We start from the raw sequence: 18,893 nt of genomic DNA, 5'->3' as shown, positions 1-18,893 counted from the left end.
AAATTGAATGAAGCCATCATTTCTTTGTTCATGTAGGAGTGATATTAGAGTTGGTAGCAAAGTTATTGTTGCTCGCAATAAAGTTTTATGAGCCCTACAATTATTTGAGGAGATTTCAGGGAGTTTTCATATATAAGGTGAGTAGGTGACGAGATGGCCAAAATATCCTTGTATTGACCTACTAACTTCTACAATTAAATCTTAGAAATAATAAAGAATGGTTGAACACTGGCGAGCCATCATAGGAAAAGTGCCTGCAGTTTAAGTTGGAGACCCGTTCACTACGGATTGCAGCTCTCTGCCTAACCACCTTTTAAATATGTAAGAAAGATAGTGAACTGCTCATGGTTGGTTGAGTTCTCAAAACTCTATTCGGTGGTTAAAATGAAGGCCAAACTCTATCTTTTTGTAATTTATACGTTTCTTTAGCAAATATTGTAATGTAAATCTTTGTAATGTATTAGTTCCCATTCAGTTTGTTCTGTATTTGTAATGTAAATACTTGTAATGCATCAACTCCCACTCCATTTCCTTAGCAAATGCTGAAATGCAAATATTGTAATTAGTTATGATATAGTTCAAAGAATGCAGACTCTCCATGAATGGCACACTTAAATTGCTAGTGTTAACACAATCACTGCATGTGAATCAGATAATACTTGCACGATAGTGATGTATCACTATCTACATTTGAGAAGTCTTATCATTTCTGTGACTAAGAATATTGTCACTAATGATTAAATCTGTTCCATTTTGATGTAGCAAGAGAGAATTGATGCAATTAATGAGTCACACTGCTTTATGGCAACTAGATTTTTTTTTTTTTCTTTCTTTTCTGTAGGTGAAAGGAATTAATCCGATACTAAGGTGGAGTTAAATCCTCTAAACCGTGCTTGAAGGTGCACACAGTGTAGGGTATAATTTTTCGTCGAATCCATTATGTATTGGACAAGATTAGAACTCTTTCTTTCGATACCATAAGAGAAGGTAGCTTAGATGTAGGATGACCATAGAACCATTCAGGCGACGAAGGTGATTTAGCTCTGACACTCATTGGACAAGCAGGTTGTTCAATGTCGTGCCTGACCATTCGATCACCATCGTGATCTATGCTATTGTAGGCTTTGAGATTCGTGATATTGGGAGTACCCAAATACTAGTTGAATGAGCGATAGGCCTAAACCTTTTGCCAAGTTAGTGCCAAGGTTGGAGCTGCTCCCCATCACTCACTTTTCTATCTAGCTTTCTCTATGTCCGCACTTACTAATTTTCTTTATGGTTCACATCATTTACAACAAAAAAAAAGAAAAAAAAGAGAAAAACATGAGTTCCTAAGTGCAAGAAGTAATATGGGTCCACAAATCTACCAACAAAAATGATTTAAAAAGTAGTCTTTATGGAAGCACTAATTTATTGATTGTTGATTAGACTATACCTAACTATTTGTTATACTTAATTTTTTAAGCTCAGTAATTGAGAAAATAAATATTTTTTTAGATCCAAAAATATCTATTCATACATATTTTTTAATTTAAATTTATCTAAATATAAATATAAATATGAGTATTTTATTAATATTCATATTTGCATAAACAAAAAAATATAGATTTGGATAGATAATTATCTAATTAATATTTGAATATCTATTTTATTTATAATCCCATTTGGTACTATATAATATTTATAATTTTTTTTAAAAATAAGTAACTATATCAATATATTATTAGCTTGGTTTATCCATATAATACTATTTTTGATTTTATAGTTATAACTGATTAAGTTTCGGATTTATCGGAAATTCCAATTTTATTAATCGCTTCTCTCTGCGTATAAATGCCCCCAAAACTCGTCGACTCGCCGTCGCGCGTCCTTCGGACATTCCTCTCGCCGCTCTCTTTCTCTTCTCGTCCGCTCCTCCTCCTCCTCCTCTTCGGGACCGCTTCATCTCCTCCAAAGGTACGCCCACTTCCTGCGCTCTCCTCACCGCTCTCTCCCTTTTCTCTGTCGCTCTCTCTCTGTCTGAGTGCGTGTTTGGAGGGATCGGATCTCGGTTTACTTTGATGAACTTGACTATTTTTACGATTCTTTTTCTTAATTTTTTGGTTGGTGAGTTTGCCATCTATTTCTGTTGTTTGCTCCATTTCCAAATTTTTCTCCTTTTTTTTTCGCTAGTTTTTTCTCCGATAAAAAGGTTGTTCTTTTTCTCTCCGAGGAGCGCGTATCTTGCTGGATCTGATCTTTACTTGCTTTTTCTCTCAATTTTTTTTTGTGGGCTAGTGTGCTACTTTGTTGATCTAATACTGTCTGTTGATCTAATACTGTCTTTGCTTTCCTTTTAGCCTTTTTTGTTTTCCACTTTTTTGGTTCAAGTAAAAATTGTGTTTTTTGGGTGTAAATCGAGGTGATTTTATGTTGATATGTGATATCCTAGTATAGATCTTGATCTTTACTTTATAATCTTTATTTCTTTTTCTGTAGATATTCTTTTTTTGTTTGATTACAAATTGTCTTTTGTCCGGAGACCAGGAAATTGGAAACTTCCCTCAGTGTGATTAATTTTGCTAAATTGATTTAGAGATTTGGATCTTTCTGGTGGATTTGATGCGATAATTCTATCTTATGGTTATAGATCTAGGTTCTGTAACCCGTAGCTATGGCACTGAGTACGATTTAGAGTTGCTTTCAGAGCTACAAATCTAACTGTTAGGACCCTGTTCCGCAACTTTACTTGATAACTTCATGTACCTAATAGATTAGAGGATCCGTTATGTTTAGTGGACTGTGCAGTTTGATCTATTATTTGGAACATATCCCACTACGTGCTAGCCTTTGTCATCTCAATTCATAACTTTTATTCCTAACCCTCAGATTTGAAAAGGATTTGGCATCACCTATTGTTTCATGTTTCACTACTGTGCTTGATTTGATCTACTGAGCTTTACTTCTTGTGATTTCTTTAATGGAGATAACTTGTTGCTTTTTTTTTCATTTGATGAGAAACCATGTATAGTTGCTTTTTACTTTTCTTACTGATAGAAGAACCTCGCTTTGTTTATTTCCTTGAGTATTTTGAACCAAAGGCTCAGCTTCATCTCCATTTCGTTTCCTAACTCTTGTAAAGCAAACTTCTATATTCCGATCAGGAAACTGCCAATCCTTACTTGAATATTACATATCTTTTGTTTTTTATGGCATCTTTTCTTATTTTTCTGCTTTCTGTTTACACATTGCTACAGCATTTCTAGCATTTAAAAGTAGACTTTTCTCAATTATGATATTGTATCCTAGACAATCTTATTCACTCATTGGCATGCCAAGCTTGAACTGCCCAGTTGATTATAATGATAGTTACTTTATAACGTAGAAGAGAATCTATAATACCTAATGGATCTAAGCGTGTTTTACTTTTAAGAATTAATTTGATCTTTGTTTCCATTTGCATGACCAGAAAAATGGCGTCACACGTTGTTGGGTATCCTCGGATGGGGCCCAAGAGACAGCTCAAGTTTGCTCTGGAATCTTTTTGGGATGGAAAGAGCAGTGCTGATGATTTGCAGAAAGTTGCTCAAGATCTCAGGTGCTCCATTTGGAAGCAGATGTCCGATGCTGGGGTCAAGTACATCCCGAGCAACACTTTTTCATACTACGATCAAGTGCTTGATACAACAGCAATGCTTGGTGCTGTTCCTCAAAGATATGGATGGAGTGGTGGAGAGATTGGGTTTGACACATACTTTTCTATGGCTAGAGGAAATGCTTCAGTACCTGCCATGGAAATGACCAAGTGGTTCGACACTAACTAGTAAGTCATCTGACCTATCTTAAGTCCCAGGTTGATCATTTTATTTCACATAGCCTCAATTCTTCGTAACTTGTGCATTATTTTTTATTGTTCTATGTTAATCCAGCCATTTTATTGTCCCTGAATTGTCCCCGGTATCGAAGTTCACCTATGCTTCTCACAAAGCGGTGTCTGAATACAAGGAGGCAAAGGCGGTATGCTTCTGGATAGGCTGTTATTTTAATCCTTCCCATAAATTTCTGTTCTTAATGGTTTAGAATTTTAGATACTTGTTAAGGTTGAATGACATTCTGTCAACCATTCTTTTACTTGTTTCGTATTAAAAAATATTCTCTTGGTAATCTTTAGGTTTTGCATTGACTTGAACAACTCTAGTTGTTGTTGTTGGGTTTTGGGTGGGAGGACTTGTCCAAAGTAAGCTGATGAAAAAGGAAATCAACAATTTTTGTTGGGCTTAGTTCAGTCTGTTTCCGTGCTTTTGTTGCAAACATGGTTTATGAAGAAACGTTTTTTTAATTTCATGAAATAGAGATATAGCTAGTACCTGTTTCTGACTTCGTATAATGAGTTACATCCAGTATACCATATATTTACACTGCTAATGCTAATTATTGGTTGATAATAAATAAGTTTTTTCAATTAGACCATTAATCTCTACTAACTTAAAATTATGAAACAATAACACAATTAACATGCCATATATTATCAATATTTTCTTATCTAACTTTTTTAATGCTATTTTTTTAAATACTTCTGCTCTCCATATATATATATATATATATATATATATATATATATATGTTCAATTCAGCATATTAATCTGTACCAACTTTAAATTACGAATAATAACACAATAACATGCCATATATTAGCAACATTTTTCTTATGTAACATTTTTTAATACTTCTTAATCTCCAGATGTAAATATTTTGGATTCAGCCATCTTGACACTGAGTGATGGTACTACAACATGCATGTAGTTGAAAACTGCCTGTGCCCCATGATTCTATGAACCACAGAAAACCCCTTGACGTGTTGGTCCTGCTTGTATGAGGCAAGGCCCACTGAAAAGTGGTTGTTGTGGTTTGTTCTGTGTATTTACGTAGCTTCATCCGTGTATGGGTTGATATGACCAATTCTTATTCGAAACTATACCAAATGTCGTCATATTTCACACTAAGAGCTTCATGTTGTTGTAAGAAATTGAAACTCAAGACTGCAATCTCTGATTTTCCAGTGGCTGGCAAATCAGTATTTGATAAGAAATGGAAAATTGCTTTTATAAATTGCAAGGTGTATTGACACTTATATAAAAATTGTATTACAGTCCTTTTTATGTTTATTTGTTGCATCATAGTGGAGACTAGATATTCATATTCATTTTGGGAGCTCCACTTCCAAAAATGCATTAGATATGATTGAATATGTGGTTTCCTGTGACAATCTACTGCAATTAAAAAATATATGATGTTTTTAGGTGTCTATGTTTTGACCTATCAAATCCATTCTTAATAGCTGGACTTCTTCTCGTGACACCACACCTGCTTTGAAATCTCTCTATAATCTTGCCTGTGGACCTGCTTCCCAAGTGCCCGCTCATTGTAACTTTTTTTGATGTATCTGCTTTTTTGCACCCGCAACCGAATCTGCTCCCGCACCTGCTCAAGATTCAGGTAACTTAGGCCCAGTCAACTCACTTTTTATCAAATTGCCTAAAAATGGCTTGATTTAATGCTTTTGTATGGTGGCATTTACTCTTTTTCCTGGGAATGTTCCTATCAGAAAATGAAGAAGTTTTATGTGCTTGACATGTTAAATATCCTATATTTATTGTTTTTTCTCTCTGATGCAGCTAGGAATTGATACAATTCCAGTGCTTATAGGACCTGTGACATATTTGTTGCTCTCAAAGCCAGCCAAAGGGGTTGAAAAAGCCTTTTCCACTCTCTCACTTCTGGGAAATGTCCTACCTGTCTATAAGTATTGATCAAAACATGCATCTGGCAGTGTCAGTCTTTTATTGCTCTTTACTGCTTCGTCCAGCAGTCTATACTGATGATACAATCATTGCCCAGGGAAGTTATTGCTGAATTGAAAGCAGCAGGTGCTTCATGGATCCAGTTTGATGAGCCGACACTTGTAATGGATCTTGATGCTCACCAATTGGAAGCATTTACTAAGGCCTACTCAGAACTAGAATCATCATTCTCTGGTTTGAATGTGCTTATTGAAACCTACTTTGCTGATGTTCCTGCTGAGGCATACAAGTTAGTTTGTTCTCATAATTTTGTTGAATGAACATTTTTTTTTAAATTTTTTTAAACTTTTAACCAATACCATTAACTATTGTAGGACTATCACTTCCTTGAATGGCATCTCTGGTTTTGGTTTTGATCTTGTCCGTGGAACCAAGACACTAGACTTGATAAAAAGTTCAGGTTTCCCCACAGGCAAATATCTTTTTGCTGGAGTTGTGGATGGGAGGAACATTTGGGCTAATGATCTAGCTGCCTCCCTCAATACTCTTAATGATCTGGAGGCTATTGTAGGCAAAGGTAGCTGTCCCTTTGTTTAATTATATATATTTTTTAATATCATACATTACATATGAAGCTGATGATCTTTTTGTTGTTTTTTTCTGCAGACAAACTTGTGGTGTCTACTTCTTGCTCTCTCATGCATACTGCTGTTGATCTGGTAAATGAGACTAAGTTGGATGCTGAAATCAAGTCATGGCTGGCTTTTGCTGCACAGAAAGTGGTTGAAGTGAATGCACTGGCTAAAGCATTGGCTGGTCACAAGGACGAGGTATTGTCTCCCATCACTTTCCTTTCAATGTGAGAAATGATCGATATATCTGGAGCTGAACTTCTACAGCCTGTTTCATTTTCATAACTCTAATCTTTCTTTCCATGTATGGGCTGTTTTATTTACTCTTTTAACATTTTAAACATTTGTTTGAATTTCTAGGCTTTCTTCTCAGCAAATGCTGCTGCTCAGGCTTCCAGAAAATCATCACCTAGGGTGACCAACCAGGAAGTTCAAAAAGCTGTAAGTTCCTGATCATCTGCATCTCACTTCTACTGTTGGAGAAGAGGTGTTTCTTACCATTTTGGTCATGGCACTGGATCCTCAGGCTGCTGCTCTGAAGGGATCCGACCACCGCCGAGCTACAGATGTTAGTGCTAGATTGGATGCTCAACAACAGAAGCTTAACCTTCCAATCCTTCCTACCACCACTATTGGTTCATTCCCTCAGACAATGGATCTCCGAAGAGTGCGCCGTGAATACAAGGCAAACAAGTGGGTTCTCTCTAACTTTGTCTTTTGGAGAGAGAACCCTCTCTCTCTCTAACTATTTCTTGTCATTTCTAAATAAGAATTTACATTTAAATAACTTTTACCGTAATTAATCATTATAATTTGTTACAGGATCTCTGAAGAGGAGTATGTGAATGCCATCAAAGAGGAAATAAACAAGGTTGTCAAACTGCAAGAGGAGCTTGACATTGATGTCCTCGTCCATGGAGAGCCTGAGGTGAGCTTGAATTGCTTATATTCTGATAGTATATGTAGACAAAGCTTTTGTCGTTTCTCATTGTTATATCACATATAATCACCAATAGACACACATGCAGCTAGGAGAACTGCTATAATTGATTTTCTGAACGATAAGCATGCATCTTAAATTCTTAACTTTGTTGTTACTCTGCAGAGGAATGATATGGTTGAGTACTTTGGGGAGCAGTTATCTGGCTTTGCATTCACGGTTAATGGTTGGGTGCAGTCTTATGGTTCACGATGTGTTAAGCCACCCATCATCTATGGTGATGTGAGCCGTCCCAGGCCCATGACTGTGTTCTGGTCTTCAATGGCCCAGAGCATGACTTCACGCCCAATGAAAGGAATGCTCACTGGTCCAGTCACAATCCTCAACTGGTCCTTCGTGAGAAATGACCAACCAAGGTAAGTACAATTACCTTCATACCTATCACAAGCCCTTAATGGTTTGTCAAGGCCTTTGTTTATATGCCGCTCGATCCACCCCTCATGTGACTATAACTCACATAACTCGTGCTATCTACTAGATCTGAGACTTGCTATCAGATTGCTCTTGCTATCAAGAAGGAAGTTGAAGATTTGGAAGCTGCAGGCATCAAGGTTTGTTCTTCTTTCCTATACGAAGAAGTATATCTATAATATGAAACTTCTCTCCTCAACTTCTTTTAATATGAAACTTCTCTCCTCAACTTCTTTCCATTGTTTGAATGAGTTCAGGTCATCCAAATTGATGAAGCGGCTCTGAGGGAGGGGTTGCCTCTCCGCAAGTCTGAACAGGCCTTCTATCTTGATTGGGCTGTTCACTCATTTAGGATCACCAACTGTGGTGTCAAGGATCCAACTCAGGTTCTTCCTCCATTAGTTCTGATTTCCATAAAGATCAAATACATCGCCAAAGCACCATCAAACTATTTTATGGCTGTTGAATCACTAATATTTTTGTTCTTTATATAGATTCACACCCACATGTGCTACTCCAACTTCAACGATATCATCCACTCAATCATTGACATGGATGCTGATGTGATCACCATTGAGAACTCGCGATCCGATGAGAAGCTCCTCTCGGTGTTCCGTGAGGGTGTTAAATATGGCGCAGGTATCGGCCCAGGGGTGTATGACATCCACTCACCAAGGATCCCGTCCGCAGAGGAGATTGCAGACCGGATCAACAAGATGCTGGCAGTGCTTGAGAGCAAGATCTTATGGGTTAACCCTGACTGTGGGCTCAAGACCCGCAAGTACACTGAGGTCAAGCCTGCCCTTACCAACATGGTTTCTGCTGCCAAGCTCCTCAGGGAGCAGCTGGCTAGTGCCAAGTAGAGCGTTGTCCAGCGATTAACCTTGAGAGGAATGATCAGGTTGTGCCAACTTCCTAATAACTATGGTTATGTTCATTTTGGTAATGTGGCAAATTGGATTTCTTTCATGAGTGATATGATGTTATCTGTTTAGTATTTCTTTCGGAGGCCGCTGTATGCCTATATCATGTACTACTTTATTCTCCGGGAAACTGAAAGGAAGAAAAATCTAAAGCCATTTCCAAGAAAAAATATGGGTTCACCTTCTGGTGAAAGTTAATGTTATTCTAGATATAAATTATCTTCGGTTCAGCTCTGGTGCTGCCAATTAAATGTATGGGATTGGGAACTCCGTATCTTTACAAACTAAAGCCACCCATAACTCATGCCTCTGCAGCTCTCCTTATCCTCCATCCAACATGGTTGCAGTTGAAGTTCTGCAATGTTTGTTACTTAAATGCGAAACAGATTCTCTCTCAGTGCAAAAATGGCACAAGCAGTATCTCTGAGTTCATTGGTGGCAAATTTTTTCCCAGGGACTATCTAGTTGTTCCCTGTGCACAATGACACAAGTTGCCTCTAAAAAGTTATTTTTCTATCGACAAATTTTGTAATTTAAACAAGCTGATATCTTATGAGATATTTCAAAATACCATCAGCCGTATTGCCCCTAAAAAGTTATTTTCTATTGATAATTTTGGTAATTTGGAGATGCTGATATATCATTCATGAGTTGCATAAAGGTTAACCTTTTCATATACTCCTTCCATCTGAATCCCATCATCGTTCTTCCTCTTATTTTTTGTCTTTACCAAAACATCACGCCTCAAAGGTAGATCCACCCTCTCCCAGCTCTTGTTCTTGTGTTAAGATTATCATGTCTCCTGATCCATAAATTGAAGCTTATTCTTCTGAGAGACTTGTTGACTTTGGTCATTTTCATGCTGTCTTTGCTGATTTTTGTTATTGTGATATGCTGAAATCTTTCAGTTTGTTGGGATTTTTTATTGTGATATTCTATCTTAAATTGCACCAAGTCTTCCCCTTTTTTTTCTCCTCATTCTATTATTGAATTCTCCGCATACCTGAGGATGTTTGCAGCCATGTCCTTTTAGTTGCCTGCTTTATAAAGCAGCTACGATACCTGTTAACACCCATCGATGTTTGTCAAGAAATTCTTTTGTAGATATATTCATCTGTCAGGAGTAAAGATCAAGCTCAGATGCTACAACCACCTGGGGGCTCACCTATCTTGAGTAGGAGATACTTCACCGCTGCATTTTTCAAATGGAGATTCTATCTTATATACCATATATCATTGTTGCATCAAGGACGATGACAGCCCTGGAGGCAATTCCATTATATCATCATAATTGGAATGCGAAGAGGAATGCCCTAAAACATGTTGCGCTAAGACTCCGAGATAGGAGAGCAGCTTTATGAAGGGCTGGTATCTTCTGCAACCCAAATAACAGTAATGTAAATCTTTGAGCCTGTAGTCTCTGTTTACCAAGCATTGCTAGTATCTGAACTTTCAGTTTCCTACCGGTATCACAATGGTGATCATAAACTGGAGCGGTGAATCATACCTTGAGAGTTCTACCTGAGAAATGTTTGAGAACAAGTACAATCAGGACCTCCTTTTTGGTTTTTGGTTAATTTTCTGTCATCTGAATGATTTTAGCCTTCCATTTTTCTTCAGAAGTTCCAAACTTTAACATTAAAAGTTAATTCAATTCTGTATAGCAAATATTCTTTAGCTATAGCTGAATTCATTCAACAATTAAAACTCCTTTTTCAACTTTCTGTGGGTCATAACATGGAATGCTGATGTCTAATATTTCAGAAATTTCCTTCTTACAGTTAAACTACTGCACTGGAACACTTCAGCGGCATTCCCGCAAGTCAACTTACAGCTTCTCAGGAAAATCAAAACGGAAACAACATAACATAGCCTGATCATTGCACAACCAAAGGGAGGCGGGAAAGGAAGAGAGGAAACATCAGTCAAACCTACTTGAAAAAAATTACATGAGGACCCCAGCCACATTATCAAGTGCTTTTTTCGCAATGCTGAATTTGCCAGCAATGGATTTTTCTGAGCTTGCAGCAACATACTGCTCGATGAAGATGGAGTTAAACCGCTTCATGAACCTCGCAAGATTTGTTGCAGAGATGCTGTCCAGCTTCTCACTCTCCCTTGCTATTTTGAAGACTGTAGATCTGGCAAACCCTGCACAGCTGACACCTAGAAGGATCTTGCATTTCCGAATGCTCTTAGAGGCTGTTTTTGGGAACACTGATGCCCTTTTGTGGAACATCTTCACTCGAATAGCTGCGCTTCCTGAGCTTGAAATGCTCAGGAACTTTAGTTTATGTAAGTGTCTACAGACAGATGTTTTATTATGATTAGGTAGTGAAAATAATTTTTGAGAATCTAAGAAAAGCTCCGCTTGATCATTAATCCCACGAACACTTTGTGCATCAACAAAATCTTTCTATACAGTGATCATCTTGTTGAGTTTTAACATATCTAGAATTTAATCCCAATTTATAAACTCTCTTATCTCAGGCTGCGAGCTATGGTTGAGGGGGAGTTGGCGGCGACGAAGGCGGCGTTTGTGGTTGATTGGAGGAAAAATAATAGATGAAGAGGAGGAGAACGGTGCTGTTGCAGCTGCGATGGGAGAGGAAATCGATGAGAAGGGCAACTGCAGGCAACGATCGGAGAAGGAGAGGAAGAGGATTAGCCTAAACTTAGATCGAAGAAGAAGAGGAAGAGGAAGAGGATTAGCCTAGACTTAGGGTCTGATTGTCTAATGTTCAACAGCACTTGATGGGTCCATGTTGAGTTCAAGTAGGATGTAAATTTTTTGGAGCCTGATCAAGATTTTATTTCGAGTAAATTTTAAAGATTCAATTGCATGGGATCATATCCAACACCAAATCAAACAAGCTCCAAGTCATTTGGGTTGAAAAAAAAAAGATCTACCCAATTCACTTTGGCCGTCATGTGTGAATGCATGTGTAGACACAGGTTAAAATACATTTCATGAATACATATGCTTAGCTAACTTTTCTTCGCTCGATATGTATATACCATCCGTACATACATATGTACATACATGCATCCAGAGTATTTAAGCATCCTAAATGGAAGTATGGGAAATCCTAGCGAAGTTTAGTCTCATGAAGAGAGGGAACCAAATTATCGCTAAACAAGGGTTGGATTAAATTGATTGATGGCCCTAAGTCTATGATTTCTTAAGAGTGTTAAAAAGATATTTCTATTATCTTTATTTTGTGAAGGAAAGGTTTAAGCAGATGGTTGTCACAACTTTGTTTCTTGACAGACAAAAAATCCCATCCTTCAATGAGAATTTATTGTGAAATAAAATTTAAGTACTCATAGTTGCAAAACACATATATGGACACCAATATAATTACCAATAAGAAGTAAATCTCAGTAGATTTTTGACACCACATTTTGTTTTGCTTTCCATTATATAAATTATAATCATGTCATCGAACTTAGTGCTAATGCTGGTGCTTGCTCTTAATCTACTGAGATTGTTTCCTAGATATACATTGGAACACAATATCATTGAAATATTGGTTTATTGACAATGGTCTTAACATTTAGTTCTAGCAGCATCCTTTTGCATCTATGACACATACTACATTTGTTATGTGTCTCTTTTATGACCACCTCAATTTATATCCTGCATATGTCCCAAGTCCTGCTACAACAATGATGGCCACAAGAATATTTCGTATCCAATGCCTCTCATTGGCATCTTGTTCTTTGTATGCATGCCCATAACTTTGCTGCGACAAGTGGTCTTTGGCCATTGGCTTCGGCACTACCACGCTGAGAATTCCTTCTTCGATCATGGCTTCGATCATCCTCACATTGCAGTCCTTTGGGAGTTGGAAGCTCTTCAGGAAGCGGCACCATCGATTGCCTTCCAACGGGCGCTCACCACTGATCCTCAGGTTCCTTAATGTGTGAACTTGGACCTTTAATTTCTCCTTCTTGAATCCTTTGTCCCAAGTAAAGAAGCAGTCATGCATGTTAAGAAGTTATATACCATGGATTAAAAGGTCTGTTTTGTGATTAAAAAGATCTTCGCGTAAAAGTATAATCCGGGTCATTTTTATGATAATGACTTTTGATAAATAGAAAATCATCATTTAATATTTTCTCTATTAATAGAATAAAATGCTAGATTAATTTATTTTAATATGCTTATGAATAACCCAAAATTAGTTTTTGCTTCATAGGAAAAACACCATAATGAGCTAATTTATTTGAAGGTAGAATTTTCAGAGTCAAATTAGACCTATGTATTTTGCAATTAAATTAGACCTCATTTCTATGTGACAGGCTCAACAATGCTACATTTATAATTGAAGAAAGGGTAAGACATGGTGACAAATCTTTCATGCAAATGAATAGAGAAATCGTGCCTGAGACATCGACGAGGAGGGTGTCGAACAACTCCCATTGAAGCCACTGATAATGGGGATCGACCTCTGTGTAAATACGAGAATCCGATGTAGCCTCCATGACTTCCGATCTTGGTTTCTTAGAGAGGAATGATGAGGAGCACTTGAACAAATGGAAGGGAGGACATGCATGAGTTCTTATATACAGAATATGACTCACTAGGACACTTAAGCTGGCTTTTGCTTTAGGGATAATTATTCCTTGTCCCTTTCTTTGGGGGATGGCTTGCTGTAAACTTCTATGGGAGGAACTACCTTGGCTTCTTTGCACTCTTCTGGAGATCGTCTATTTGAATTCTTTTTGGAGCATGCTGTCACTGCTGAGGGACTCCTATATCTCCATGCAATATTCTAATTAATTAAGTGAGATATATCAAACCTTACAGAAAATTCAACTGATTAATTATCAAGTTTCTGCATAATAAAAGTTAGGAGGCCATCATTGTTGTTATCCTTTTCATTATCTTAAGAAATTGGATTGGACTTTGGTCCAATCTATCTCTCAAAATTTAGGGCACCAATCTGCACTGGAGCAAGGGCTAGGGAAACAGGCCTTCGTATTGGCTTGACACGCCCATAGCCACCTGATTTCATAGAGTAATTACACTGCACTGGATGCCAAAAAAGTAGGCCTAGATTTTTAGGTGATATTTGTTCAAATTATTAACATTAGACCTTGATACGTGCATTGCACATGATGGAAGAACATTTTTTTTAATAAAAAAAATGCTTTAAATGTATTAACAGTGCAAGAAAAAGGCTATTTTGACACAATAGAGTCCATTTAGACTCTTAAAAAATGGAGATACTTTCCAGGGACTTGTGAAGAGAGACTACACAGTGACCACTTTCATCATCTCTTAAATCATGGTTTTCTATGCATGATACAAGCCACATTAATGCGAGATTATTTGTGGTTCGCACCACATGTATAGATATTGCAAAATGAGCCGCCAACGTTTCGTGATTAAAGACAGTCCAGTTGGTAATTTTTTCTACTAACTATATAATTAAGAATGGGAATGAATATCCCAATCTACTTGGGCCTCCATACTTATTGTCTCTCCGCTATCTCCACTATATTGAGAGAAGGTTGGAGCTAGGGCTTTCCCTAGAAAAACATACAAATTAGATTACGGGGACGAAAATGTTGGATTAAGACAAAAAAGGGAGAATATATTGATGAGGCATACAATATATGTTTGTGCATGCATCCATGTGCCCATGTCTATAAAATGGTCAAGATAGCAATGACTTAATATTTACAATGAAACAATTAGGGCCTAGCTTTGTATTCTCAATATTGCAATCCCACCATGCATTGCATTTGGTCATCATTTAGAAAAACTACTTTAGATTGGAGAAAATTTAATTGATATATAGAATTTAGATAGTCATATATTAATCCATTATATGTCATTGCATTATATGTTTTTATCTTATAATAATTAAAATTCAAATACAAATTTTCTTCTTAAAAAGTCAACTGCATACGTATTACAACATATAGCTGTGTCCTTTATTTCTTAAAATCTAAAAAATCTAAAAGTAGTATAAGGGTATTAATGATTATGTAAAAGCTTTCCCATTCTCAAAATGAACTTGTCCCATAATATCCCTATAAAACTTTCTATTGTTAAAAATTGCCCTCTCCTAAAATTCAACCATAATGTTCTGAGTTGGCAAATTTTATGGCTTTTTTCTGATGGGAAAATGGAGGAAGGGAAGTACCTCCCCTAGATTTTATTACTAGAATCAAAATTACAAAAGTTTCAGAGTTACAGATTTTTGAACTTTGAAAGAGTTTCAAACTTTCGCGGATTCAATAAAACATTCAGAAACAAGAAGATAAGAACAGGATAATTACAGCTAAGTCCCTTGTTTTGGCACAAGGTAATTGAGAAGCTTGGCAACAGCTTGATAGCTCTCTTTAAATTTTTCATTACAGATGACTTTCCATTTGATAGAATGAGTGGAGGGCTTTGTGAAGGATGAAATTGATGGAAGATTTCTTCTGCAGAAACATGCGAGAGTTACCTTCTGATATTTGATCCCATCCTTTTCTCAATTACCTTTTGATCTTTTTTTTTTGGTCTGATCTCCATGCTATCCAATGATGTCTGATGTCTTTCAGACATCCATTAATCTTTAGTTGCAATTATATGAATGAAAATTAAGACAACTTAACTGAGATAATGATATGTAATCATCAAACCAAATTCGATATTTTAATAAATTGATATTTTAATAAACTAAAACAGCTGGACAAGGATTTTTTACGTGGTTGTATAGTCCATCAAATCCCTCTCATCCTTCTTCCCTGGCCCTATCTTCCCTTATCATAATCTTCCTTGGATGCTGCTGCTCTCTAGCAACTGAACCTAGCTTTGTACATATTATTTTATTAAGTAATGAAGGGTGGTTGGACCTCCCATTCCATCAAAAAAAAAAAAATGATGTCTTTAGATCAATATATCCACCCCTCTGAACCTGTTTCCACCCTGAATCACTAGATCTCCCTGCTCCCACCCTCAATCACTATATTTATGTTAGGAGGGTGCCATATGGTCGTTTTTCAAAGAAAAAGAACATAACAGATTTTTTTTTGTTGACAAGGCAAGATCAATGATGGATGTAGCTTCGTTATGCTTACTCCCTCGTGCAATTGTGGATGGATCACTTGAGAGGGAGTCTTAACAAGATTATGCTCATCGTCTCATAGATAATTAGATGTTGTTCCTTTTCATCTTATATTGACTATTATCATACTTATCAATTTACTGGTGATTGGACACAACCATATTATCTTATATTAAGGAGATAACTATTTTATGTAATATCTGCAATGCCATCCCTTCTCTACCTAAGTTTTTAGGATTATCTCATCCAATGCACAAAATTTCTCCAGAATACACAAGCCCATTTCAAATAGAAAGAATGCCAACAATTCATCACTTTATTTTCTTTTCAGGTATTATATATATTTAATAAATCACAAATGCCTGCAATGTCCCAGTGGAAACATGCAAAGCTTAGTTAGCTGATCAGTGGCCATCTTCCACCATGGGACTCCTGAGTTTGTAGATCACGTACAACCCCACCCCTACCAAGACTACAACAGCCACAGTTACAGTAACCATGGGCTGCCTAGGCTTGTAGAAGCCTAAGCCCAATTCACCTACCTTAAGCTTCCACTTCCCCAGCCTATTTTGGCCACTGCTGGGAGCTGCATGCTTCTTCTTTGGGACATCAGTCTTTGCACCACCTTTCTCACCCTCTTCACTTGTAAACTTCTCCTTACCTTTCTTCTCTTCGGTTTGATCCTTCGCTTTCTTTCGCACCTTCTTTGCATCTTGTTTCATGTAGGTCGGTCCGCGTCTCGTTTCATCTTGTTGTTTCTTCGGAACATCATATGGCTCAGCAGTACTCGGTTTCGGCTCGCCTATCGGTTTCTGGTTTTCCTTGGGTTTCTGAACTTGTGTAGGCTGATCTTTCACGCTGGCTTCAGTGATCAACCTTGCTAATTTCACATAGAGACGCCCTTTCTCAAACCTGGCTCGGATCTCGCTAGCATTGGAATCCTCTGGGATTTTGAAGTTCTTGCGAAATCGACTCCATCGATTGTCTGCAAGAGGACGCTCCCCACTAATCCTCAGATTCCCAAAGTTATCAAGTTGAACTCTGATTTGCTCTTTGTTAAATTCTACAAGTAAACAAGGAAGATGCGTTACAACATATTCATAATCCTGTAGTTAATGCAGAAAGGAGATTTTCAACTATATATTAGGCATGACTTATTCGAATTCCATGAGGATTTCTACTTTAAATTTGCAATATTTTTATTAGAAGCCAAATCACTGTATGTAGAAATTAAGTAAACTAGATCATGAAAGCTTTATATCTTTATTCAACCTTATATGAGAAAAGTAGCAATAGTTCTACAACTTTCTAACTGCGTTGAAGGACCTAGGATGACAACTGATTGAGTTGAAGAGGAAGAAGGCATGCCTGGGAGCTCGATGACGAGGGTATTGGCTCCTTCCTCTCGAATCAACTCATGTGAGGGGACGAAATCTTCATACACACGCTGAGCAGCGGCAGCTCTTGTTTCCATGTTGTCCTCCTTTGCTTTGTTTCTGAATGAAGATGGAGGCCATGCATGGGGTTTATATATACCCACATGAGGGACGGATTTTCTTAAGTTGTGTTGCCCTGGTCAATGTTGGAATTATTCCTGCGATGTGGTTTCTTGGGGCTTAGTAGGTTTGAAGGCTGGGTTATTCCTTTTTGCTTGGGCTTCCACGAAGATCATCTCATAGCATGGGTAAAGGTGGATGTTCCTTGTTTGGTTTGCACTCTTCAACTCCAATGGATATGTCATGCTTTAAAGAAAGGAAAAAATTATGGAGACACCCTTTAACTTTTTGCTATTTACACTCACACCCGACAAGTTTTAATTTTTTCGGTTAGCCCTCAAAACTTAGGTTTTGGTTGCAATTGGCCTAGTCGCCCATCCCTATGAGGATCCATATACGCGTGATTGTCATGTGAGATATTTAGACACAACATTCTATCAATACCCTTATCGGCTAGCAAGGATTGTTGTACCAGAACTGGAGCCCGGATCGGTTGCCCGACGGTACGGCTCTGTCCGGGCCTGTACCGACACAGTAGAGGGGGCAGGGGAGAGGGAGAATGGAAGAGAGAAAAAGAGAGAGAGAAAGAAAAGAGAGGGAGGAACAGAGAAGGAAGTTGGTGGAGTCCGGCGAGGGAAGGGCTCCGCCTCTAGTTCCCCTATTTCATTCGAAACAAGGGGCTCAGAGGGGCGCCACCCCCTTTTATTTTTGGAATTTTTTGAGTAAAGTCGGCAAACTCCTTTCTGACTACACTTAAAAATTGCAAAAAGAAAAAGAGGGCCCCTTCAGGATCCTTGTTTCGAATGAAACAGGAAAATCGGAGATGGAGCCCCTTCAACGCCTCCTCCGCATGGCTCTTCAGCCCTCTACGGCTCTCCACTGGCTAGCCTCCACCTTCCTCTCTCCTCTTTCCTCTCCCTCTCCCTCCCTCCCCCATTCTCTCTTGTTTCCTCTCTTTCCTTCTCCTCCCTTCGTCGCTAGTTTCTTGTTTTGTTTGCCGGAATTGTCCTGGTCCGCTGCTGGTATGGTTTGATACATCTCGAACCGGATGGTTTGGGATGGTTGCATCGACCATGTCAGTTAGATTAGAAGAGAAGTTGTGTTTTGACACGAATAGAAGAAGAGCACGTGGTGATCATATGACTCCTTTCGTTCCTCTTTCTTTCTTTCCAAATAGGTTTCCCAATCTAGTTGAGTTTAATCAAGAGGTAGTAGAGGAGAGAGCGGAGAGAGAAGAGAGGATGAGAGAGCATAGAGAGAAGAGAAGAACAAGATGAAGTGGGTGGTGGACAACCGGCAGACGAAGAAGGTGCTATAGCTGCTGGAGTACCCAAACAAGAAGGTGTTGGTCCATGCTCCACACGAACGAGAGCTTCCTACAAATCGTGTTCGTCCATGAGGTCGAGCCCTTAGAGAAGCACCTTATGGAGGCCACCGTTGGCAAGGCCTTTCTCCTCTAGGGTGGCGATTGTTCCAAGAGTTTTAAGGAGTTCAACGCCAACAACATCCATGACAGCTTTCGCATCCTTCTCCTCCAGATGGGTGACATCCTCATGTTCGACATTTAGATGCATGTCATCAAGG

At 38.1% G+C, this 18,893-nt stretch overlaps 2 protein-coding genes and 1 long non-coding RNA gene across 3 annotated transcripts; 2 read left to right on the top strand and 1 right to left on the bottom strand.

Moving 5' to 3' along the window:
* The first annotated feature begins 1,800 nt into the window (after positions 1–1,800).
* On the top strand, positions 1,801–8,792 carry LOC103707070 (5-methyltetrahydropteroyltriglutamate--homocysteine methyltransferase 1-like). Its single transcript, XM_008791428.4, has 14 exons — positions 1,801–1,956; positions 3,449–3,802; positions 3,909–3,996; positions 5,655–5,782; positions 5,878–6,069; positions 6,155–6,357; positions 6,447–6,610; positions 6,773–6,853; positions 6,939–7,105; positions 7,235–7,340; positions 7,518–7,768; positions 7,891–7,963; positions 8,081–8,209; positions 8,318–8,792. Exons 2-14 carry the CDS (start codon positions 3,453–3,455, stop codon positions 8,684–8,686), a joined length of 2,301 nt encoding a protein of 766 aa, XP_008789650.3. The 5' UTR covers positions 1,801–1,956; positions 3,449–3,452; the 3' UTR covers positions 8,687–8,792.
* A 1,360-nt stretch (positions 8,793–10,152) lies between these two features.
* LOC103707062 (uncharacterized) lies at positions 10,153–11,611 on the top strand. Its single transcript, XR_015986819.1, has 3 exons — positions 10,153–10,288; positions 10,528–11,041; positions 11,237–11,611. It is a non-coding gene; the product is annotated as an uncharacterized LOC103707062 (long non-coding RNA).
* A 4,491-nt stretch (positions 11,612–16,102) lies between these two features.
* LOC108510670 (uncharacterized) lies at positions 16,103–17,334 on the bottom strand. The gene is made up of 2 exons (XM_017842695.3): positions 17,182–17,334; positions 16,103–16,876 (listed from the first exon to the last, which is right to left on the bottom strand). The coding sequence occupies exons 1-2, from the start codon at positions 17,285–17,287 to the stop codon at positions 16,218–16,220; spliced, it is 765 nt and encodes a 254-aa protein (XP_017698184.3). The 5' UTR covers positions 17,288–17,334; the 3' UTR covers positions 16,103–16,217.
* Between the last annotated feature and the right edge of the window lie 1,559 nt (positions 17,335–18,893).

The sequence above is a fragment of the Phoenix dactylifera genome, chromosome 5 (assembly GCF_051530095.1).
Source record: "Phoenix dactylifera cultivar Ajwa chromosome 5, Ajwa_hap1_PhDact_Kaust_v1.1, whole genome shotgun sequence".
Taxonomy (NCBI): Eukaryota; Viridiplantae; Streptophyta; class Magnoliopsida; order Arecales; family Arecaceae; genus Phoenix; species Phoenix dactylifera.
The sequence above is the reverse complement of the archived record's forward strand: the minus strand, read 5'-3'. Positions and strand labels throughout refer to the sequence as shown.